Source organism: Hyperolius riggenbachi, chromosome 11, assembly GCF_040937935.1.
Source record: "Hyperolius riggenbachi isolate aHypRig1 chromosome 11, aHypRig1.pri, whole genome shotgun sequence".
Taxonomy (NCBI): domain Eukaryota; kingdom Metazoa; phylum Chordata; class Amphibia; order Anura; family Hyperoliidae; genus Hyperolius; species Hyperolius riggenbachi.
In genome coordinates this window covers 208,998,688-209,023,590 of record NC_090656.1, presented here as the reverse complement: position 1 = coordinate 209,023,590, position 24,903 = coordinate 208,998,688, and the positions used below count along the sequence as shown (strand labels likewise).

General features: G+C 48.0%; 1 protein-coding gene across 10 annotated transcripts in view; it reads left to right on the top strand.

The window, feature by feature from the left end:
- The window catches only part of NAV2 (neuron navigator 2), a 629,613-nt gene that overhangs the window by 456,113 nt on the left and 148,597 nt on the right, over window positions 1-24,903 (top strand). For 9 of the 10 annotated variants that reach the window (XM_068260211.1, XM_068260213.1, XM_068260209.1 and 6 more), the window contains one exon: window positions 263-411. In XM_068260211.1, the coding sequence (XP_068116312.1) occupies window positions 263-411 (149 nt within the window). Of the gene's footprint in view, window positions 1-262; window positions 412-20,567; window positions 20,625-24,903 lie in introns of those variants that run through there. The other variant, XM_068260216.1, reaches the window with a different exon arrangement.

The following is a 24,903-nucleotide window of genomic DNA, read 5'->3' as shown; positions in this document are numbered from 1 at the left end:
ATCAGCGTAAAGTGCAGTGCAGGTGCCAAAATGAATCGTACTGAACTCACATGTGCATGTTTGAGGGGCAGAGGTAGCCTCTCTGTACGCAGCTAGTGATGGTCACCAGTACTGGTTTTCTTTGATGATGACATAAAATGAAAGTAATAATATTTGTCTTTGCTGGAAGTTTTCCTCCCAGGGATAGAGTGATGTCCCGCAGTGTGCGGACGTGTATTCTGCACACAGGACCCCTCCTCTGACTCCTTGTCCTCGTTCACAGGCTCCCGGCTCCCAGTACAAGGACATCTGCTGCAGGCAGCGAGGCCAAAACGCGGGGCCCAGCCACCGGGAACAGACGCAGCCAGAGCTTCAATAACTATGACAAAGCTAAGCCAGTGAACCCGCCTCCCGCCGCTGTCACCGAGAAAGGTACGTGATGTGACTCACAATGGGGGGAGATTCAGTGCCTACCTGTCCAGTCATTGCTTACCTGTGTCTTCTCTGCATTCTTCTTTTTCTCAGTTATAGTTAATGGGAAATAAACTTTTGTTAAAAGAAATATGCAGTCCATTCAGTTCAGCTCTACATATTATATATACAAATATACATATTTGCAAGGTTTAATGGCAAATATTCCGGCTTGCTTAAGATGCCCATACACTAATCCAATCTACTGGAGATCGATGCCCTAACATGGCCCCTTGATCTGAATTATCAATATCATTGGGCATAAGATCTCACTTTAAATTGGACAGGGTGGGGGCCCGCAGTAGTGGTGGTAGATTGGCGGTCTTCCATAGGGGCAAAACTGGGTATTTGGACCCTTTGCCCAAGTTAAAAGACAACTGAGATGACATGATGAGATAGACATGTGTATGTACAGTGCTAAGCACATAAATAACTAGGCTGTGCTCCTTTTTTCTTTCTCTGCCTCAAAGAGTTAAACATCAGGTATGCAAGTGACAGTTTCTGTCCGAGTCGGACTGGGTCAGACTATAGCTTAACCCTCACTGATAAGTAATTACAGCCATAAAACACTTTGCTGTCAGTAAATGGCTTCTGAGAGCAGGAAAGAGATAAAAAGCATCAATAATTCATAGATTTGAGCTCTGGCATACTTCAATGAAGGTGTCATTGAGCAAAGACAATGCAACAGTAAAAACTTAAAAATTAGATTTAAATATAAAATAAAACTATGGGATATCTAAAAAAGTCATTTTTAGGAGAATGAGGATAGTTACAATTGTTTTTCTCATCAGTTTATTTTTACCTTTAAAGGGAAGCTTAAAGAGAGTCTGAAGCGAGAATAAATCTCGCTTCAGACCTCATAGTTAGCAGGGGCATGTGTTCCCCTGCTTAAACGCCGCTATCCCGCGGCTTAACGCGGGTCCCTGATCCCCCAAATCCCCTCGGTGCAGCGGGGGAGCGCTTCCTGGTTGGGGCAGGGCTAACCGCCGCAGCCCTGCCCCACGCGCGTCTGTCAGACGCGTATCTCCGCCTCTCCCCCGCCCCTCTGTCTTCCTTCACTGAGAGGGGCGGGGAAGAGGCGGCGATGCGCGTCTGATAGACGCGACTGGAGGCAGGGCTGCAGCCGTTAGCCCTGCCTCCAGGAAGAAGAAATTTCACAACCAACTTGCGACCAACTATTGCGGGGGTGGGTTTGGGGGTGAAGGGACCCCCGTTAAGCCGCGGGATAGCGGCGTTTTAGCAGGGGCACACATGCCCCTGCTAAGTATGAGCTCTGAAGCGAGATTTATTCTCGCTTCAGAGTCTCTTTAAGTGACATGAGATAAATGTGTACGTACAGTGAACAGCACACAAATAAATATGCTGTGTTGCTTCTCTTTTTTCTCTGCCTCAAATAGTTAATATTCAGCTATGCAACTGACAGTTTTTCTCTAGTCATTACCCCAGTAGCATCCCTCACTGATAAGGAATTACAGCCATAAAATACTTTCCTCTCAGATAGATAAAAAAAGGTCAACAGTTCACATAATCTTGCTTTCTGACCAGGACAGACAAAACAAGAAATCTACTTTTTTAAAGGACTTCCGAGGTGAAAATTAACTAATGAGAAAAACAATTGTATCTATCCTCAGTCTCCTAAAAGTGACTTTTTTAGATATCCCACATTATTACTTTATATTTAAATCTAGGTTTTAAGTTTCATTGTCTCTGCTCAATGACACTTTTATTGAAGTATGTCGGAGCTCAAATCTATGAATTATTGACCCTTTTTATCTATTTCCTGCTCCCAATGTTTGATGGCTGTAATTACTTATCAGTGAGGGTTATGCTATAGTCTGACCCAGTCCCGACTCGGGCAGAAGCTGTTACTTTCATACCTGATGTTTAACTTTTTCAGGCAGAGAAATAAAAAAGGAACACAGCATAGTTATTTGTGTGCTTGGCACTGTACATACACATGTCTATCTCATCATGTCACATGTCACCTCACGTGTCATTTCAATTTTTAAACCTAACATAAAACTGTGGAACAAACTCTTCATGTGACCTGCGGAAGGAGTTAACAGCAGGTTCTTAGGTCAGGGCTGCTTGTGATGTGGGATATTAACAACTGTCCTGTCTTGTTGAGGGTTTACCCCCCTATGTTGTGTGTCCGCCGCTCGCCTCCACCGTGTTGGGTTACAGACTGCGCTCCTCTCCACCTCCGCTGTGTGACATTATCGCCATGACATGTCTACGAGGCTGAGCCCATAAATATATACATAGCGCAGAGATTATTTGCCTCACCTGCTCTTATCAGTCTGTTGTGAAGTCTGAGACGTAGCCTACCGCTAACACCGAATATCGGACTTCAGCCTGGAGGTCTCATAATTACATTATTACATGCTAGTAGCTCCACATTTTCTCCATCCGAAATAAGATCTGAAGTTAAAATTGCGTAGTGTGTACCAACCTTATCACAGCCGGGACAAGGTCTTCCAGCACCCAAGGCTGAGACACCAAAGTGCGCCCCTCCATCCCTCCCACCCCAGCCGTCACACACTGATTGCTATTAGACTAAGAGGTGCCACAGGGCCCACAACCTCCCAACACATTAATCTCTAGTTATCTGGCTTGTAGTCACTGCCATATCCCCTTGGCTTATATCTGTCTGCTTCATACACAATAGGGGAATGACAGCTGAGTGAGTTGTGTGCCCCTTCCTACACTGCGCCCTGAGGCTGGAGCCTCTCTTGCCTCGGCCAGGCCCTGAGCCTTATGTCCGGTACACATGATGCAATTTTCTGTCAAATTGACAGTCGAATTGATTAATTCCCACAGGTCCTATCTGATATCCGATCGTTCTTATGATCGATTTTCTGATCACTTCTATACAAATCAATAAGAAAAACGATCTTAAATCAGATTGGACCTGTCAGAAATAATCAGTTTGACTGTCAATCTGCTGTAAAATTGCATGGTGTGTACCAGGCCTTATGCCTGGTATACACCATGCAATTTCCCGTTAGATAGACGAGTCAAATCGATTATTTCAGACAGGCCCGATCTGAATTACGATCACTTTTTCTGATCGATTTTCCGATAATGTCTATACAAAATCAATCAGAAAAATGATCGGGAATCAGATCGGACCAGTCGGCAGTACTCAAATCGACCTCTCTATCTGACAGGAAATTGCATGGTGTGTACCAGTCATTACACAATGCAACAGGAGCAGGGAGTTGCTTGGAAACAAAAGATCACATGAAAAGTAGGGAGAGACCACAGGACTGCATGTACTGTCAGAGCCCGATTTTAAAACTTTTTAACTACTCTCTGTATACAGTATGCTTGGTAACAATTTAAACTCTGCAGGAGTTGATTTTTGTATAAACATCACCAATACTGTAAATGGGTACTGTACACGGTGCAGATAATGCTTGGTGCTCTGCTGCCCTCTAGTGCTGGTAGTGAGAATGCTTTTTTTTTTTTTGGTAAAGGACATCCGAGGTAAAAATAAACTGATGAGAAAAACAATTGTATCTTTCCTCCTTCTCCTAAAAAATAATAATAATAATTTTAGATATCCCACATTTTTATTTTATCTTTACATCTAGTTTTTAAGTTTTTACTGTTTCATTGTCTCTGCTCAATGACACCTTCATTGAAGTATGCCAGAGCTCAAATCTATGAATTATTGACCCTTTTTATCTTTTTCCTTCCCTCAGAAGCCATTTTCTGACAGGAAAGTGTTTTATGGCTGTAATTACTTACCAGTGAGGGTTACCCTATAGTCTGACCCGGACAGAGAGGCCTGGTGCACACCAGAGGAGTTTTTCTGAGAGTTTTTAAATCTGCTACTAATGTTATCCTATGTGTCTGTGCACACTGGAGCAATGAGGTTTTGTAAAAAAAAAAAAACAATAGCATTACATTGGGAAGAGCTTTTAGAGGTTTCAAAAGCTCTTCCCAATGTAATGCTATGGGTTTTTTTACAAAACCTCATTGCTCCAGTGTGCGCAGACACATAGGATAACATTAGCAGCAGATTTAAAAACTCAAAACGCTCAGAAAAACTCCTCTGGTGTGCCCCAGGCCAGACTGTCAATTGCTAACCTGATATTTAACTCTTTCAGACAGAGAAAGAAAAAAAGAAACACAGCATAGTTATTTGTGTGCTAGGCACTGTACATACACATGTCTATCTCATCATGTTACATGTTGCCTTGGTTGTCCTTTAAGGGAACCAAAGGTGAAAGACAAATGGGGGCTGACATTTATTTCCTTTTAAAGAATAACTGAAGTGAGTAGTATATGGAGGCTGCAATATTTATTTCCTTTTAAGCAATACCAGTTGCCTGGCTATCCTGCTGATCCTCTGCCTCTAATACTTTTAGCCATAGACCCTGAACAAGCATGCAGCAGATCAGGTGTTTCTGACATTATTGTCAGATCTGACAAAATCATCTGCATGCTTGTTTCTGGTGTGATTCAGACACTACTGCAGCTAAATAGATCAGCAGGTCTGCCAGGCAACAGGTATTACTTAAAAGAAAACCAATATGGCAGCCTCCATATACCTCTCACTTGAGTTGTCCTTTACATTTTAAAGTGGATTTGTTGGAAGAAAAGGGAGGCTGCCATGCTGATCTTCTGGCTGCAATATTTTGAGTCAGTGGACCACTGTATAGCTGTTGGCCACACATTTACAGGCCCCCTTTCAGCTACGGGACCCATAGTGGCTGCTGTGGTGATCCCCAGGGCAAACGACCTCAGGACACAAAAATGGAGGCTGCCATTGCTGACCTCCTCCTGGAGTGTTTCTTGGCTGTAGTGCTGACCTCTCTCTAACCTCAAAATATACAGTCATAGGAAACTGATCACGTGATCTACATGCTTGTAGCTGAGTGAATGAGAAATCATCTCTCTCCGATCACAACCTCCCCCTGACACATTTCTGTGTGTGAATCACACAATCATTTCCCTCCTCACAGACATGCTATGTCAGTGTCACAGCAGACCTCATCTCTGCCTCCCACACTTCCACCTGCACAACGCCCATCCTGACCCCTGAGACCACCACATTCCTCTAACAGGATCTCTGTCCCTCCCCACCACTCATGCTGCATCCTTCTGTCTCCTGTTCCACTAGCAAGCAGTGCTGGCAGTCCAAAATAATCCTTCTAAGTTCATGTAGGATTTTACTTTACAAACATGCTGCACAGCCTTTAGGATGTTCTGCTCTATGGAGAGGTGAGGGGGAGGGGTGAGTTGGAGAAACGTTATGCAGCCTGTGGTGGAAAATAACAATAGGAGTCAGGCATTGTTTTTTAAACATGCCAGGTGGGTCCACCACACCCCAAAGAGTGTACAGTGCTCCCTATAAGTGCTGCAGAGAGGGGAGAGGCATTGGGGTAAGTACGGGAAGAGGTGTATAGAGTGTACAGTGCTCCGTATATGTGCTGCAGAGAGGGGAGAGGCATTGGGGTAAGTACAGGAAGAGGTGTATAGAGTGTACAGTGCTCCGTATATGTGCTGCAGAGAGGGGAGAGGCATTGGGGTAAATACAGGAAGAGGTGTATAGAGTGTACAGTGCTCCGTATATGTGCTGCAGAGAGGGGAGAGGCATTGGGGTAAGTACGGGAAGAGGTGTATAGAGTGTACAGTGCTCCGTATATGTGCTGCAAAGAGGGGAGAGGCATTGGGGTAAGTACAGGAAGAGGTGTATAGAGTGTACAGTGCTCCCTATATGTGCTGCAGAGAGGGCAGAGGCATTGGGGTAAGTACAGGAAGAGGTGTATAGAGTGTACAGTGCTCCGTATATGTGCTGCAGAGAGGGGAGAGGCATTGGGGTAAATACAGGAAGAGGTGTATAGAGTGTACAGTGCTCCCCATATGTGCTGCAGAGAGGGGACAGGCATTGGGGTAAGTACAGGAAGAGGTTTATAGAGTGTACATTGATCCCTATATGTGCTGCAGAGAGGGGAGAGGCATTGGGGTAAGTACAGGAAGAGGTGTATAGAGTGTACATTGATCCCTATATGTGCTGCAGAGAGGAGGGGAGACTTTGGGGTACGTACAGGAAGAGATGTATAGAGTGTACAGTGCTCCCCATATGTGCAGCAGAGAGTGGGAGAGGCTTTGGGGTGGGGGCTCCTGGCGGTGGTAATAAATTAGATGGTGTGTGGGGTGCGCAGCCTGGAATCTGCTGCTCCCTCCCTCTTTCTTTCTGAACATCTCTCCTCACATCTCACACATCAAAGTGGCCGCTGTTCTCTCGGAATACAATTTCAGGGGTCAGCGGAGCCGGTATTGTTCCTGCTCATCTTGTAGCAGTTTAGTGATAAAGTATCAGAGTTTGTTTCCTGCCGCTCACACATGTTCAGATAAATGATCACTTCCATGTGTCCGGCCTGTTTATACACATTGCCAGAATAATTAAACAAGAATCCCGCAAAGTGCCGAATAAACTGTTTCCTCTGAGATAATGGAAGGTCTAGCTTTTGTCCATCTTTTAGGAGTAATGAGTCCTTCAAGCCCAAGTCCAAGCAAGAAGGAAATATACCTTTATCTACCTTGACAGGTCTGTGAGCTATAGCAACACTATTCAGCTTTAAAGGGAATTTGTAATGAAAAAAACATCCCCTAGGGGGTACTTACCTCGGGAGGGGGAAGCCTTTGGGTCCTAATAAGCCTTCCCCTGTCCTCAGCTTCCTGGATCCAGTGCTGACAACCCCCGAACTCCACGCGCGGTAATATTTACCTTTTGGGCTCCAGCGCATGCGCAGTAAAAGCTTTCCGATAGAGCTTCGGTGGACATAGCTGAGCCCCATTGGGTCCGCTGTACTGTGCTGTAGAGTGGAACTGATCAGGCTTGGCTATTTCTGCCAGAGCCCATCGGAAGTCCGCTACTGTGTCTGCGCTGGATCCCTGAAGGTAAACATTGCTGTGTGCTGCTGCGCCTGTGCTTGTTGGCACTAGTCGGGGGAGCCAGTGCTGTTATCCTCAAGGCTAAAGGTGTTCTTAAACCTGTGAGTTTATTTTGGAGAAAAAATCTATACTTGCCTCTTTTTCCACCAGGCCGATTGCAAGCGGGTATTACAGCACTGCACCTGCACGGTAGCATGGACCCGTCATGGCTCCACGGAAAAGAGCAGAGCCCAATCGGATCAGTTCTACTGCGCAGGCGCAGACAGCTCACACATGCACAGTAGCAGGGGCCCAATCCAGCTTGGCTTTTTCCGCCGGGACCTGTGTCCATTCTAGTTCTCATGCGGGAGCCATCGGCAAGCGGCTTTTCAGGGTTCCCAGAGCTGGAATGTGCCAGTGGAGGAGGACAGGGGAAGACCCTCTAGGATCCAGAGGCTTCCCCCTCCTAAGGCAATTTATTTTCCTTCAGGTGCACTTTAAAGCCCACTTGAAGTGAGAGGCATATGGAGGCTGACATATTTATTTCCTTTTAAACAATGCACATTGCCTGGTTGTCCTGCTGATGCTCTGCCTCTAATACTTTTAACCATAGACCCTGAACAAGCATGCAGATCAGGTGTTTTACAATTACGGTACCTCCAGGGCATCTATCTGCATTACAAGGAAGACGACTCTTCTCTTCCGTTCACAGATTATATCTTGAAAGCGGTACTTGAAGAACAGCAATACATGGAAGTGTTGCAATATTTCATGTTTCTAAATTAACCAGTTAGTATCTGTAACGAGTATCTTCATCCCTGAAAACTTCACTTTAATTCCCAGGGACGTAGTACTTGTCTCTGTGTTTTTATGAACGGCATGCGTGGGCTGCCGATGTCACACGATGTCACACAGCGGTGCACAGATTGGTGAAATGGGAACATGTGTTCCCAAAGCCAACCAAAGTATATAATGAATGATCACTGTTCCAGCCAGTAACAGTGATTATTAATTGTAAACAGAACAAACTGTCCCTTCCTGCTAACTTAGAATGTTGTTATCAAGTGTTCCAAGTGTTCTAAGTAGACAGGAGTGTGGGGACATCAAGTGGAGACAAAAAAAATTACAAAATACATTTACTATACCTATAATATGTTCATTAACCCCTACTGCCTCCTCCCCAAGACAAAACATAAATTGTTACCTTAGGGACTGAGCTTTTTGAATATGTATGCCATGAGGGTGTATTAATATTATTTTAACAAATAAAAGTTTGTAATTATTGATAATGTACAATTAGAAAACTAAAAACACAAAATGGAAAAAAAAACTTTATTTCCAAGTAAAATATTGTTACCATACATTGTACTATGGACACAATTTAAATGTAATAACCAGGAGAAATGGGCAAATCAAATGTGTGGGTTTTATCTTCAGTAACATGATTTATTTTAAAACTATAATGGCTGAAATCTGAGAAATAATGATTTTTTTCTTTTTACCTTTAAAATGCATACAAAATAAAACAATTCTTAGCAAAAAGTAACAGCCAAAAAAAGCCTAATCTGTTAGAAAAAAAACAATGTATAGATCATTTAGGTATGATAGGAAGTGATAAAGTTATTGTTGAATGAATGGAAGCAGTGCTGAAATGTGGAAATTGCTCTGGATTTTTTAGGGAAGGTGAAGTGGTTAGTATGCTTGTAATGTTAAATTTTTTTAATGCTTAAAGAGACTCAGAGCTGGGGAAAAAAAGTTTAATACATTCCTGGCGCTTCCTCCAGCGCAGATCGCTCCCACGCTGCTGTCCTCAGTCTTCCCGCAGCTCTGATACCGGGACACATCACTTCAGCCAGTCGGGCCAGTCTATGCAGGAGACGTACACCCTCTACGTAACTCTCCAGCGGCTGCTGGAGAGATACGCAAAGACTGGCTCCAACTGACGGAAGTGCGGGGACCCGGTATCGGAACTGCGGGCAGAGGAGGACGGCGGCATGGGAGCGATCCGAGCATATGGGGCTGGGGGAAGCCCCAGGTATCTATAAAAAGTTTTTTTTTCCCCAGATAAAAATGTATTAAACTTTCTTTATAGTCTTAATCTGGGTTTTTATTTCCCTCTGAGCGGACAGCCATACCGATTTTGCTTGGATCATATAATGTAGTTAGACTTTATTTACTATGGCTTTTTAGTATTGTGAAATCAGGACAGAAGGGGGCGCTCATGCTTTACTAAGCATACACCCAGTGATGTGAAAAAACAACAATCTGTTTATTGGACGAAGCCCTGTAAATTCTTGATTTGCTGTTTCCTTGTCAATCAGGGACTCCGGAGAGTGGTGGCGGGGGGGGGGGGGGGGCAGACATAACACAAAATAAAGTGACTTCTCATACCTCTCAGCTCTTTACTATTTAACTTCAGTCACTTTAAATATTAACCCAGGTGACTGGAATGTCAAGGTGATTGCAGCTCTTAGCAGCCTCGTGGTCTTTTAATGGGGTCACCATACTTTAGGTCATTTATAGAGATACCAGTGCAGTCTAGCCTACACAACGGGCTTCATGAAGCTGTACATTCATTTTCTTTATCTTTAATACCATACGTTGTTTCATTTACACTGAAAGCCCAGGTGAACCAAAAGTCATTCTCACGTACACTGGTGTAGGCAAATTCAGGCACCAACTTCCTGTGTCTGTGTACAACACTTAGAGATTTAAAGGACAACTGAAGCGAGAGGGATATGGAGGCTGCCATATTTATTTCCTTTTAAGCAATACCAGTTGACTGGCTGTCCTGCTGATCCTCTGTCTCTAATACCTTTAGCCATAGACCCTGAACTGTTTCTGTAGTGATTCAGACACTACTGCAGCCGAATAGACCCACTGGGCTGCCAGGCAACTGGCATTGTTTAAAAGAAAATAAATACGGCAGCCTCCATACACTTCTCATTTCAGGTTTCCTTTAAAGCATGAATCAGAAAACCTTTCTCAGAGCTATTATATGGTATTGACAAGCTTTGAGATTTATTGATTTTTTTTTTTACAATTTACAAACGAATGCCAATCAGAGGAGAGTCAGGAATGTGTAGAAGGGTTTTTTTTTAGCACATTATTCAACTTTTAACCAATCTCTGTCAGATTTATAACAAAAGCACATGGGGGGGAGGATGTGAGCACGCTACAGAAATGCTGCTAGAATTATGACACACCAGCTCCATGCTCCGCTACATGGAATTCCAGGCTGCGGACATGTTTCCAATTTGCACAGAGAGGATGCTGGGGAAACATTGTATTATTGACATAGTCAGGAGATTATTAACAAGGGGTCTCCGGGGTGGGAGAGCGCAGGGGTCACACTGTCAGCGTTCTGTTTGACCAGCCTGCCCGAATTCAGAGATTTCACTTTGTGAGATGCTTGGGACTGCTGTGAGAGCCTGACATGAAAGTGTAGCATAAAACATTGTCTGAGGGTGGGAGCTGTGAGTGCCTCCTGCCTCTCCCTGCAGAAGATAGGAGCTGTGAGTGCCTCCTGCCTCTCTGTACAGAAGATATGAGCTGTGAGTGCCTCTTGCCTCTCCCTGCAGAAGATAGGAGCTGTGAGTGCCTCCTGCCTCTCCCTGCAGAAGATAGGAGCTGTGAGTGTCTCCTGCCTCTCCCTGCAGAAGATAGGAGCTGTGAGTGCCTCCTGCCTCTCTCTGCAGAAGATATGAGCTGTGAGTGCCTCCTGCCTCTCCCTGCAGAAGATAGGAGCTGTGAGTGCCTCCTGCCTCTCCCTGCAGAAGATAGGAGCTGTGAGTGTCTCCTGCCTCTCCCTGCAGAAGATAGGAGCTGTGAGTGCCTCCTGCCTCACTCTGCAGAAGATATGAGCTGTGAGTGCCTCCTGCCTCTCCCTGCAGAAGATAGGAGCTGTGAGTGCCTTCTGCCTCTCCCTGCAGAAGATAGGAGCTGTGAGTGTCTCCTGCCTCTCCCTGCAGAAGATAGGAGCTGTGAGTGCCTCCTGCCTCTCTCTGCAGAAGATAGAAGCTGTGAGTGCCTCTTGCCTCTCTCTGCAGAAGATATGGGCTGTGAGTGCCTCCTGCCTCTCTCTGCAGAAGATATGGGCTGTGATTGCCTCCTGCCTCTCTCTGCAGAAGATAGGAGCTGTGAGTGCCTCCTGCCTCTCTCTGCAGAAGATAGGAGCTGTGAGTTGCCTCTTGCCTCTCTCTGCAGAAGATAGGAGCTGTGAGTGCCTCCTGCATGCCTCTCTCCGCAGAAGATAGGAGCTGTAAGTGCCTCATGCCTCTGCAGAAGATAGGAGCTGTGAGTGCCTCCTGCCTCTCCCTGCAGAAGATAGGAGCTGCGAGTGCCTCCTGCCTCTCTCTGCAGAAGATATGGGCTGTGATTGCCTCCTGCCTCTCCCTGCAGAAGATAGGAGCTGTGAGTGCCTCCTGCCTCACTCTGCAGAAGATATGAGCTGTGAGTGCCTCCTGCCTCTCCCTGCAGAAGATATGAGCTGTGAGTGCCTCCTGCCTCTCCCTGCAGAAGATATGAGCTGTGAGTGCCTCCTGCCTCTCTCTGCAGAAGACGGGAGCTGTGAGTTCCTCCTGCCTCTCTTTGCAGAAGATATGAGCTGTGAGTGCCTCCTGCCTCTCTCTGCAGAAGATTGGAGCTGTGAGCTGCCTCCTGTCCTGCCTCTGCAGAAGATCGGAGCTGTGTGTGCCTCCTGCCTCTCTCTGCAGAAGATCGGAGCTGTGAGTGCCTCCTGCCTCTCTCTGCAGAAGATCGGAGCTGTGAGTGCCTTCTGCCTCTCTCTGCAGAAGATAGGAGCTGTGAGTGCATCCTGCCTCTCTCTGCATAAGATAGGAGCTGTGAGTGCCTCCTGCCTCTCTGCAGAAGATCAGGGCTGTGAGCTGCCTCCTGTCTCTCTCTGCAGACGATAGGAGCTGTGAGTGCCTCCTGCCTCTCTCTGCATTAGATAGGAGCCGTGAGTGCCTCCTGCCTCTCTGCAGAAGATCAGGGCTGTGAGTGCCTCCTTTCTCTCTCTGCAGAAGATCGGAGCTGTGAGTGCCTTCTGCCTCTCTCTGCAGAAGATAGGATCTGTGAGTGCCTCCTGCCTCTCCCTGCAGAAGATAGGAGCTGTGAGTGCCCCCTGCCTCTCTCTGCAGAAGATTGGAGCTGTGAGTGCCTCCTGCCTCTCTCTGCAGAAGATCGGAGCTGTGAGTGCCTCTTGCCTCACTCTGCAGAAGATAGGAGCTGTGAGTGCCTCCCTGCAGAAGATATGAGCTGTGAGTGCCTCCTGCCTCTCCCTGCAGAAGACAGGAGCTGTGAGTGTCTCCTGCCTCTCCCTGCCGAAGATTAGAGCTGTGAGTGCCTCCTGCCTCTGCAGAAGATCAGAGCTGTGAGTGCCTCCTGCCTCTCTCTGCAGAAGATCGGAGCTGTGAATGCCTCCTGCCTCTCTCTGCAGAAGATCGGAGCTGTGAGTGCCTCCTGCCTCTCTCTGCATAAGATAGGAGCTGTGAGTGCCTCCTGCCTCTCTGCAGAAGATCAGGGCTGTGAGTGCCTCCTGCCTCTCTCTGCAGAAGATAGGAGCTGTGAGTGCCTCCTGCATCTCCCTGCAGAAGATATGAGCTGTGAGTGCCTCCTGCCTCTCTCTGCAGAAGATATGAGCTGTGAGTGCCTCCTGCCTCTATCTTCAGAAGATATGAGCTGTGAGTGCCTCCTGCCTCTCCCTGCAGAAGATTGGAGCTGTGAGTGCCTCCTGCCTCTGCAGAAGATCGGAGCTGTGAGTGCCTCCTGCCTCTCTCTGCAGAAGATCGGAGCTGTGAGTGCCTCCTGCCTCTCTCTGCAGAAGATAGGAGCTGTGAGTGCCTCCTGCCTCTGCAGAAGATCAGGGCTGTGAGTGCCTCTTTTCTCTCTCTGCAGAAGATAGGAGCTGTGAGTGCCTCCTGCCTCTCCCTGCAGAAGATAGGAGCTGTGAGTGCCTCTTGCCTCTCTCTGCAGAAGATCGGAGCTGTGAGTGCCTCCTGCCTCTCTCTGCAGAAGATAGGCGCTGTGAGTGCCTCCTGCCTCTCTCTGCAGAAGATCGGAGCTGTGAGTGCCTCCTGCCTCTCTCTGCAGAAGATCGGAGCTGTGAGTGCCTCTTGCCTCACTCTGCAGAAGATAAGAGCTGTGAGTGCCTCCTGCCTCTCTCTGCAGAAGATCGGAGCTGTGAGTGCCTCTTTCCTCACTCTGCAGAAGATCGGAGCTGTGAGTGCCTCTTGCCTCACTCTGCAGAAGATAGGAGCTGTGAGTGCCTCCTGCCTCACTCTGCAGAAGATCGGAGATGTGAGTGTCTCCTGCCTCACTCTGCAGAAGATAAGAGCTGTGAGTGCCTCCTGCCTCACTCTGCAGAAGATAAGAGCTGTGAGTGCCTCCTGCCTCACTCTGCAGAAGATAAGAGCTGTGAGTGCCTCCTGCCTCACTCTGCAGAAGATCGGAGATGTGAGTGTCTCCTGCCTCACTCTGCAGAAGATAAGAGCTGTGAGTGCCTCCTGCCTCACTCTGCAGAAGATAAGAGCTGTGAGTGCCTCCTGCCGCACTCTGCAGAAGATAGGAGCTGTGCGTGCCTCCTGCCTCTCTCTGCAGAAGATAGGAGCTGTAAGTGCCTCCTGCCTCTCTCTGCAGAAGATAAGAGCTGTGAGTGCCTCCTGCTTCACTCTGCAGAAGATCGGAGATGTGAGTGTCTCCTGCCTCACTCTGCAGAAGATAGGAGCTGCGAGTGCCTCCTGCCTCTCTCTGCAGAAGATCGGAGCTGTGAGTGCCTCTTGCCTCACTCTGCAGAAGATAGGAGCTGCGAGTGTCTCCTGCCTCTCTCTGCACAGAAGATTTGGCCAGTAATTCCTCTGACAATCTGTGTGCTGTGCAGAATTATCTAAGCACACGTCTTAAAGTCGTGTTTAATAAATAGTATTTCTTGTTTGAAAGCGGCGTGTGCCTGCAGATTCCTTTCCCTTACATGGAGACCCTTGAAATATTTGTTTATATCACAGGTCCTCTTACCGAAGTGGAAGAAGTAATAAAGCGCAGCTTTCGCATATTTCTTACTATTGTTTAATTTCCGACAGAAGATAAACCATTATCTGGCCGTGTCATGATTCTCTCCCCCGTTCCTGGAAAACAAAGACTTGCTCTCCACGTCTTCTCCCCGGGGCTTGTATGTTCTGCAGGTGGACACTTTGAACTACACTTTAGACTTGTGGGAGTTGTGTCCATCCCTTTGTGTCCTAGCATTCAGCCCTCCCTGTTCTCTGATCACCCCTTGGTGAAGGAGGGGGGGTTGGAGGGAGTGTCGCCTTGAAATACACTAGAGCCCCCCGCTCCCCCCCCCCCCCCCCCCCCCTTGGGTTTGGAAGCATTTCATGCACATGTAAACAGAACTTTTTTATGAATTAAAGAGGAACCGTAACCAGGGGAGCCTCTAGGCATAGGCAGTACAGGCCATTGGCTGGAGTGCCATTGGTCCTGGGGGCGCCATGTTGTTGGATTAAGCCACGCCCCTGGATTAAGTCACAACCCCTGACTAAGTCACTCCCCCATGGGTGTTCTATTACTTGCTTCTGCTGCATTTGTTTAGTGTAAGTTGCAGGCAGCTGCTACTGTGTCCCTCTGTGCCTTGCATTTCCTTTTTCCCCATTTGTGCCTCCTTCTGTCTCCTTGTGCCACCTTCAGTCCCTTGTGCCATGTCTGACCCCCTGTTTGTCCTTCTTTCTCCCTTTATGCCTCATGTCTCCCTTTGTGCCTCCTTCTGTCTCCATGTGCCTCCTTCAGTCCCCCTGTGCCACCTATGCCTCCTTCTGTCCCCTTGTGCCTTTCTTTGTCCCCCTGTGCTACCTTTGCCCCTTTGTTCCTTCTTCAGTCCCACTCTGCCTCCTTCTGTCCTCATGTGCCTCCTTCTGTTTCCTTTTGTGCCTCATCAGTCCCCATGTGCCACCTCTGTCCCCTGCACCTTCCTCTGTCCCCCCTTCTGTGCCCATTTGTGCCTCCTTCCGTCTCCCTGTGCCTCCTTACATCCCCCTCTGCCTTCTTCTGTCACTCGTGTGCCTCCTTATGTCCTCCTTTGTGCATCCTTCTGTTCCCCTTTGTGCCCCCTACTTCCTGTGCCTCCTTCTGCCCCTTTGTGCCTACTTCTGTCCCCCTTTGTGCCTCCTTCTGTCCCCCATTGTGCCTCCTTCAGTCCCCCTGTGTGCCTCCTTCAGTCCCCCTGTGTGCCTCCTTCAGTCCCCCTGTGTGCCTCCTTCAGTCCCCCTGTGTGGCTCCTTCAGTCCCCCTGTGTGCCTCCTTCAGTCCCCCTGTGTGCCTCCTTCATGGAGAGTGAATTCTAGGGTGCCAGAACATCTGTGCCTATAGGCTCCTGTGATGTAAATCTGGGCCTGTTTCTGAAAGTAAATCAGGAAGAGGAAAGACTTTACAATGGACAAACACTGACTAATTTATAAATGGATATTGTAGTAAAAAAAACACAATTTTATTCATTATGTTATTTTGACTACAGTTCCTATTTATTTTAAATACTGTTTATTTACAATTCTTAGATCCTCATTTTCTCCTCACCTATCCACACTTTCTCATTCATGCTTTTGTGACTAAGGGGAGGGTTTCAGTCTGACTTGGCGTGAGTAGGTAGCAGTTGAATATACTGGAGGAGCAAGCAGTTTTTGTTTTAGTTTTGCGAAATCATTGTGTTTTTTAAATAAAACTTTACATGCATAATTGGTGTAAAATAATGTTCACTAAAATACAACTATCACAAAAAAATGTAACATTTAAAAGCTTACATAAAAATGTACAATTCACACAGAGAAAAATGCAGTAAAAATGAGCTTTCTCCAATGTTGTTGTCATTTACAGCACATACTGAAAATCTGACATATCTGTCAGGTGTTGGACAAGTTCATCTCCTCATGGGGGATTCTCAGTTATTTCTTTATAAAAGTAGTGACTGAAGTGCAGTTGCTCATTCTAACTGCCAAACTAGTGTGCACATGAGTTAGGAAGCTGGCTGACATTTTTGTATAAATCTTTTCCAGGGAGGGCTTTTGTAAAGAATAAAGGCAATACTGAGAATCCCCCACGAGGTGATGGACTAGTCTAAAATCTGTCAGATCTGTCAGCTTTTTACTACCTAGATACAGCAACATAGCAAACAAGTAATTAATAGTGCATTTTACTCTGGGAGAAATGATTACATTTTCTATGTATGCATTTTAGATGTTACAATTTTTCACAATTGTGGTCCTTTGTTCACGTAAAAAAAAACTGTCTGCCTAAACGTAGTATTATAGTGGAGAGGTATATGGAGGGAGGACAGGTAGGTGTAGTATTGAGGGAGAAGGGATAGTTACTTGCAGAGGGCACATGGATTTGTAGAAAGGAGTGGAGGAGTTTATGGAGAGAGGACAGGTAGTTGGGGAGGAGTGGAGAGGTGTATGGAGAGAGGACAAGTAGGTGGGGAGGAGTGGAGAGGTGTATGGAGAGAGGACAGGTAGGTGTAGTACTGGGGGGGTGTATGGAGAGAGGGATAGTTAGTTGCAGAGGGCACATGGATTTGCAGAGAGGGGTGGGGGGAGGACAGGTAGGTGTGGTATTGAGGGAGAGGGATAGTTACTTGCAGAGGGCACATTGATTTGCAGAGAGGGGTGGGGGGAGGACAGGTAGGTGTAGTATTGAGGGAGAGGGATAGTTAGTTACAGAGGCCACATTGATTTGCAGAGAGGGGTGGAGGGAGGACAGGTAGGTGTAGTATTGAGGGAGAGGGATAGTTAGTTGCAGAGGGCACATGGATTTGTAGAGAAGGGTGGAGGGAGGACAGGTAGGTGTAGTATTGAGGGAGAGGGATAGTTACTTGCAGAGGGCACATTGATTTGCAGAGAGGGGTGGAGGGAGGACAGGTAGGTGTAGTATTGAGGGAGAGGGATAGTTAGTTGCAGAGGGCATGTGGATTTGCAGAGAAGGGTGGAGGGAGGACAGATAGGTGTAATATTGAGGGAGAGGGATAGTTAGTTGCAGAGGGCACATGGATTTGCAGAGAGGGGTTGGGGGAGGACAGGTAGGTGTAGTATTGAGGGAGAGGGATAGTTAGTTACAGAGGGCACATGGATTTGCAGAGAAGGGTGGAGGGAGGACAGGTAGGTGTAGTATTGAGGGAGAGGGATAGTTAGTTACAGAGGGCACATGGATTTGCAGAGAGGGGTGGAGGGAGGACAGGTAGGTGTAGTATTAAGAGAGAGGGATAGTTAGTTGCAGAGGGCACATGGATTTGCAGAGAAGGGTGGAAGGAGGACAGGTAGGTGTAGTGTTGAGGGAGAGGGATAGTTAGTTGCAGAGGGCACATGGATTTGCAGAGAGGGGTGGGGGGAGGACAGGTAGGTGTAGTAGTGAGGGAGAGGGATAGTTAGTTACGGAGGGCACATGGATTTGCAGAGAGGGGTGGAGGGAGGACAGGTAGGTGTAGTATTGAGGGAGAGGGATAGTTAGTTGCAGAGGGCACATGGATTTGTAGAGAGGGATGGAGGGAGGACAGGTAGGTATAGTATTGAGGGAGAGGGATAGTTAGTTGCAGAGGGCACATGGGTATGTAGAGAGGGGGGGGGGGGGGGAGGGAGGACAGGTAGGTGTAGTATTGAGGGAGAGGGATAGTTAGTTACAGAGGGCACATGGATTTGTAGAGAGGGGTGGAGGGAGGACAGGTAGGTGTAGTATTGAGGGAGAGGGATAGTTAGTTGCAGAGGGCACATGAATTTGCAGAGAAGGGTGGAGGGAGGACAGGTAGGTGTAGTATTGAGGGAGAGGGATAGTTAGTTGCAGAGGGCACATGGATTTGCAGAGAGGGGTGGAGGGAGGACAGGTAGGTGTAGTATTAAGGGAGAGGGATAGTTAGTTGCAGAGGGCGCATGGATTTGCAGAGAGGGGTGGGGGGAGGGCAAGTAGGTGTAGTATTGAGGGAGAGGGATAGTTAGTTACAGAGGGCACATGGATTTGCAGAGAGGGGTGGGGGGAGGACAGGTAGGTGTAGTATTGAGGGAGAGGGATAGTTAGTTACGGAGGGCACATGGATTTGCAGAGAGGGGTGGAGGGAGGACAGGTAGGTGTAGTATTGAGGGAGAGGGATAGTTAGTTGCAGAGGGCACATGCATTTGCAGAGAGGGGTGGAGGGAGGACATGTAGGTGTAGTATTGAGGGAGAGGGATAGTTAGTTACAGAGGGCACATGGATTTGCAGAGAGGGGTGGAGGGAGGACAGGTAGGTGTAATATTGAGGGAGAGGGATAGTTAGTTGCAGAGGGCACATGGATTTGCAGAGAGGGGTGGGGGGAGGACAGGTAGGTGTAGTATTGAGGGAGAGGGATAGTTAGTTACGGAGGGCACATGGATTTGCAGAGAGGGGTGGAGGGAGGACAGGTAGGTGTAGTATTGAGGGAGAGGGATAGTTAGTTGCAGAGGGCACATGCATTTGCAGAGAGGGGTGGAGGGAGGACATGTAGGTGTAGTATTGAGGGAGAGGGATAGTTAGTTACAGAGGGCACATGGATTTGCAGAGAGGGGTGGAGGGAGGACAGGTAGGTGTAATATTGAGGGAGAGGGATAGTTAGTTGCAGAGGGCACATGGATTTGTAGAGAAGGGTGGAGGGAGGACAGATAGGTGTAGTATTGAGGGAGAGGAATACTTACTTGCAGAGGGCACATGGGTATGTAGAGAGGGGTGGAGGGAGGACAGGTAGGTGTAGTATTGAGGGAGAGGGATAGTTAGTTGCAGAGGGCACATGAATTTGCAGAGAGGGGTGGGGGGAGGACAGGTAGGTGTAGTATTGAGGGAGAGGGATAGTCAGTTACAGAGGGCACATGGATTTGCAGAGAGGGGTGGGGGGAGGACAGGTAGGTGTAGTATTGAGGGAGAGGGATAGTTAGTTGCAGAGGGCACATTGATTTGCAGAGAGGGGTGGGGGGAGGACAGGTAGGTGTAGTATTGAGGGAGAGGGATAGTTAGTTACAGAGGGCACATGGATTTGCAGAGAGGGGTGGGGGGAGGACAGGTAGGTGTAGTATTGAGGGAGAGGGATAGTTAGTTGCAGAGGGCACATGGATTTGCAGAGAGGGGTGGAGGGAGGGGTGGAGGGAGGACAGGTAGGTGTAGTATTGAGGGAGATGGATAGTTAGTTGCAGAGGGCACATGGATTTGCAGAGAGGGGTGGAGGGAGGACAGGTAGGTGTAGTATTGAGGGAGAGGGATAGTTAGTTGCAGAGGGCACATGGATTTGCAGAGAGGGGTTGGGGGAGGACAGGTAGGTGTAGTATTGAGGGAGAGGGATAGTTAGTTGCAGAGGGCACATGGATTTGCAGAGAAGGGTGCAGGGATGACAGGTAGGTGTAGTATTGAGGGAGAGGGATAGTTAGTTGCAGAGGGCACATGGATTTGCAGAGAAAGGTGGAGGGAGGACAGGTAGGTGTAGTATTGAGGGAGAGGGATAGTTAGTTACAGAGGGCACATGGATTTGCAGAGAGGGGTGGAGGGAGGACAGGTAGGTGTAGTATTGAGGGAGAGGGATAGTTAGTTACAGAGGGCACATGGATTTGCAGAGAGGGGTGGAGGGAGGACAGGTAGGTGTAGTATTGAGGGAGAGGGATAGTTAGTTACAGAGGGCACATGGATTTGTAGAGAGGGGTGGGGGGGGGGGGCAGGTAGGTGTGGTATTGAGGGAGAGGGATAGTTAGTTGCAGAGGGCACATGGATTTGCAGAGAGGGGTGGAGGGAGGACAGGTAGGTGTAGTATTGAGGGAGAGGGATAGTTACTTGCAGAGGGCACATGGATTTGTAGAGAGGGGTGGGGGTGGGGGGCAGGTAGGTGTAGTATTGAGGGAGAGGGATAGTTAGTTGCAGAGGGCACATGGATTTGCAGAGAGGGGTGGAGGGAGGACAGGTAGGTGTAGTATTGAGGGAGAGGGATAGTTAGTTGCAGAGGGCACATGGATTTGCAGAGAGGGGTGTAGGGAGGACAGGTAGGTGTAGTATTGAGGGAGAGGGATAGTTAGTTACGGAGGGCACATGGATTTGCAGAGAGGGTTGGAGGGAGGACAGGTAGGTGTAGTATTGAGGGAGAGGGATAGTTAGTTGCAGAGGGCACATGGATTTGCAGAGGGGGTGGAGAGATTTCTGGCTCTAGCAGAGGGTGGAGAGATTAATATTTCTCCAGTGAAGGCTTGTGGCTCAGAGAGGAGCTGTAATGATGAATGCAGGGAGCATGCAGCAGCCGGCACTATGAGAGCAGAGCACAGAAGGTGAGTGACTGGCACCACTGCTGGTGAGAATTTGCTGAGCGCCTGATGTGATAACTTGTGATGAAGTGAACCTGTTCTCTCTATAGACTCCTGTCCAGCACTGATCATCTCCTGTGTGACTGTGCTGGGAGAGAACAGCAGCTCACAGCTATAATCAGGCTCTGGTGGGTTCTTGTCTGTGTTAGAAATATACACAGGTCGTTGTATTGCTGGAGATTTGATGTATATTCCTCTAATCTGTAGGACTGCAGGTCCCAGCATGCACTGCATGATTCTGTCCGTCTTGCACTTTTCTTTAAGTTTTCACTCCTCGGCTCTATCCCATTAAATATAAAGCTGAATCTGCCCCAAATAATGAATGAATTTCTCTAAATTTCTTGAAGGGTAATTCCCCCTGTACACCTTGTTCTGACCAATGGCATTTTCTACAGCAACACAGTGCCTTTTTTTTATAAGCAGCAGAGGGGTGACGTTATCAGAACCAGTGCTAGGCAAATTGCAGCTGCTCCAATCAACCAATCAGAATCCTGGATCTCACCATCCTCTTGACTTTTTTGCTAGTTTTGCTCCAGTTTTCCTGATGTTGGTTTTGATAAATCTGCCTCCATAGTTTCTTGTTTTACTTGTCATGTCCCTAATGACTCCACTATGCCTGTTTGAAAAAGTTTAAATATTTCAGGTTGATGTGGTTGCCATTGAAACCGGGTAATGCTGTATCTGTGGTAACATCCTATCACTAGCTGTCTGTAGGTACTCTGTCAGTTGTCTTCCATGACATTAACTGAGTTTGAAATATTCTCAGTTCCCTGGTACAGAATGTCCAATGGACTGGTCTGGATTATCAAACATAACAGGAAGTGGATTATATTTATATAAAGGCTTATTTCACTGCAATCTTTCATGTACTAACTGCAGTAGGAGCCTTTTGTTGGCCACAGCAGTTACTGTTGTATGGGGATCCATTGCTCTGTACAGCAGTGACTGTTGTGTGGGGATCCATTGCTCTGTACAGCAGTGACTGTTGTATGGGGATCCATTGCTCAGAGCTCTGTGCAGCAGTGACTGTTGTATGGGGATCCATTGCTCTGTACAGCAGTGGCTGTTGTATGGGGATCTATTGCTCAGATTGCTGTACAGCAGTGACTGTTGTATGGGGATCCATTGCTCAGAGCTCTGTACAGCAGTGACTGTTGTATGGGGATCCATGCTCAGAGCTCTGTACAGCAGTGACTGTTGTATGGGGATCCATTGCTCTGTACAGCAGTGACTGTTGTATGGGGATGCATTGCTCAGAGCTCTGTACAGCAGTGACTGGTGTATGGGGATGCATTGCTCTGTACAGCAGTGACTGGTGTATGGGGATGCATTGCTCTGTACAGCAGTGACTGGTGTATGGGGATGCATTGCTCAGAGCTCTGTACAGCAGTGACTGGTGTATGGGGATGCATTGCTCTGTACAGCAGTGACTGGTGTATGGGGATGCATTGCTCTGTACAGCAGTGACTGGTGTATGGGGATCCATTGCTCTGTACAGCAGTGACTGGTGTATGGGGATGCATTGCTCAGAGCTCTGTACAGCAGTGACTGGTGTATGGGGATGCATTGCTCTGTACAGCAGTGACTGGTGTATGGGGATGCATTGCTCAGAGCTCTGTGCAGCAGTGACTGGTGTATGGGGATCCATTGCTCTGTACAGCAGTGACTGGTGTATGGGGATCCATTGCTCAGAGCTCTGTACAGCAGTGACTGGTGTATGGGGATCCATTGCTCTGTACAGCAGTGACTGGTGTATGGGGATGCATTGCTCAGAGCTCTGTGCAGCAGTGACTGGTGTATGGGGATCCATTGCTCTGTACAGCAGTGACTGGTGTATGGGGATGCATTGCTCTGTACAGCAGTGACTGGTGTATGGGGATGCATTGCTCAGAGCTCTGTGCAGCAGTGACTGTTGTATGGGGATCCATTGCTCTGTACAGCAGTGATTGTTGTATGGGGATCCATTGCTCTGTACAGCAGTGACTGTTGTATGGGGATCCATTGCTCTGTACAGCAGTGACTGTTGTATGGGGATCCATTGCTCAAAGCTCTGTACAGCAGTGACTGTTGTATGGGGATCCATTGCTCTGTACAGCAGTGACTGTTGTATGGGGATCCATTGCTCTGTACAGCAGTGACTGGTGTATGGGGATGCATTGCTCTGTACAGCAGTGACTGGTGTATGGGGATGCATTGCTCAGAGCTCTGTACAGCAGTGACTGGTGTATGGGGATGCATTGCTCTGTACAGCAGTGACTGGTGTATGGGGATGCATTGCTCAGAGCTCTGTACAGCAGTGACTGGTGTATGGGGATGCATTGCTCTGTACAGCAGTGACTGGTGTATGGGGATGCATTGCTCAGAGCTCTGTACAGCAGTGACTGGTGTATGGGGATGCATTGCTCTGTACAGCAGTGACTGGTGTATGGGGATCCATTGCTCAGAGCTCTGTACAGCAGTGACTGGTGTATGGGGATGCATTGCTCTGTACAGCAGTGACTGGTGTATGGGGATGCATTGCTCAGAGCTCTGTACAGCAGTGACTGGTGTATGGGGATCCATTGCTCAGAGCTCTGTACAGCAGTGACTGGTGTATGGGGATGCATTGCTCTGTACAGCAGTGACTGGTGTATGGGGATGCATTGCTCAGAGCTCTGTACAGCAGTGACTGGTGTATGGGGATGCATTGCTCAGAGCTCTGTACAGCAGTGACTGGTGTATAGGGATGCATTGCTCTGTACAGCAGTGACTGGTGTATGGGGATGCATTGCTCTGTACAGCAGTGACTGGTGTATGGAGATGCATTGCTCAGAGCTCTGTACAGCAGTGACTGGTGTATGGGGATGCATTGCTCTGTACAGCAGTGACTGGTGTATGGGGATGCATTGCTCAGAGCTCTGTACAGCAGTGACTGGTGTATGGGGATGCATTGCTCTGTACAGCAGTGACTGGTGTATGGGGATGCATTGCTCTGTACAGCAGTGACTGGTGTATGGGGATGCATTGCTCAGAGCTCTGTACAGCAGTGACTGGTGTATGGGGATGCATTGCTCTGTACAGCAGTGACTGGTGTATGGGGATGCATTGATCTGTACAGCAGTGACTGGTGTATGGGGATGCATTGCTCAGAGCTCTGTACAGCAGTGACTGTTGTATGGGGATCCATTGCTCTGTACAGCAGTGACTGTTGTATGGGGATCCATTGCTCTGTACAGCAGTGACTGTTGTATGGGGATGCATTGCTCAGAGCTCTGTACAGCAGTGACTGTTGTATGGGGATCCATTGCTCTGTACAGCAGTGACTGTTGTATGGGGATCCATTGCTCTGTACAGCAGTGACTGGTGTATGGGGATGCATTGCTCAGAGCTCTGTACAGCAGTGACTGTTGTATGGGGATCCATTGCTCTGTACAGCAGTGACTGTTGTATGGGGATGCATTGCTCAGAGCTCTGTACAGCAGTGACTGGTGTATGGGGATCCATTGCTCTGTACAGCAGTGACTGGTGTATGGGGATGCATTGCTCAGAGCTCTGTGCAGAGGCAGCTGGAGTATGGCAGATATGCAGACAGGCAGACATACAGTAGCTGCCAGTGACCAGCTGTAATCCAGACTGAAAGCAGAGGATATGGGCAGTTTATGCTTTCTATACAGAGCTAAATTCACTGCAGCTGTGGCTACAAATGCTGATTCCAAACCCCTCCTGTTCTCTTCTCTGTCTCCCTTCCTTTTCTCTCTCCCTTTACACCCCCTCCCTCTCTTCCCATACCCACTATCTCCCCCCAATCTACATCATCCCATAACTCCCTATACCCCCATCTATATCATCCCATCACCCCCTATATACAGTCCATAGGGTATCATGTTTCTCTAAGTTGATGGCAGGTAGTGACATCCCCCTCTTCCCATACGCCCCTTTCTTCCCCTCCTCTCCCCCAGTCCCCATCTTCCCATACCCCCAATCCACCACCACCTTCTCTTTCTCCTCCCCCTCTTCCCTTACCTCTTCCATCTTCACCTTAACACCCCTTATCCCCTCTCAACTCTTTCTCCCTTTACTTACCTCTCTTCTATTATTCCCCTCCTTTTTTTTACCCATGTCTTTTTTTCCTCTCCTATCCCTTCCTTTTATCTCCCTTTCTTCTCCTCTATCATATCCCTCCTGTTCCACTATCTCCTCTCTCTTTTCCCGTATAAGGGGTATACAGTCCATGGGGGTGGGAATAGGGGAGGTATAAGGGGTA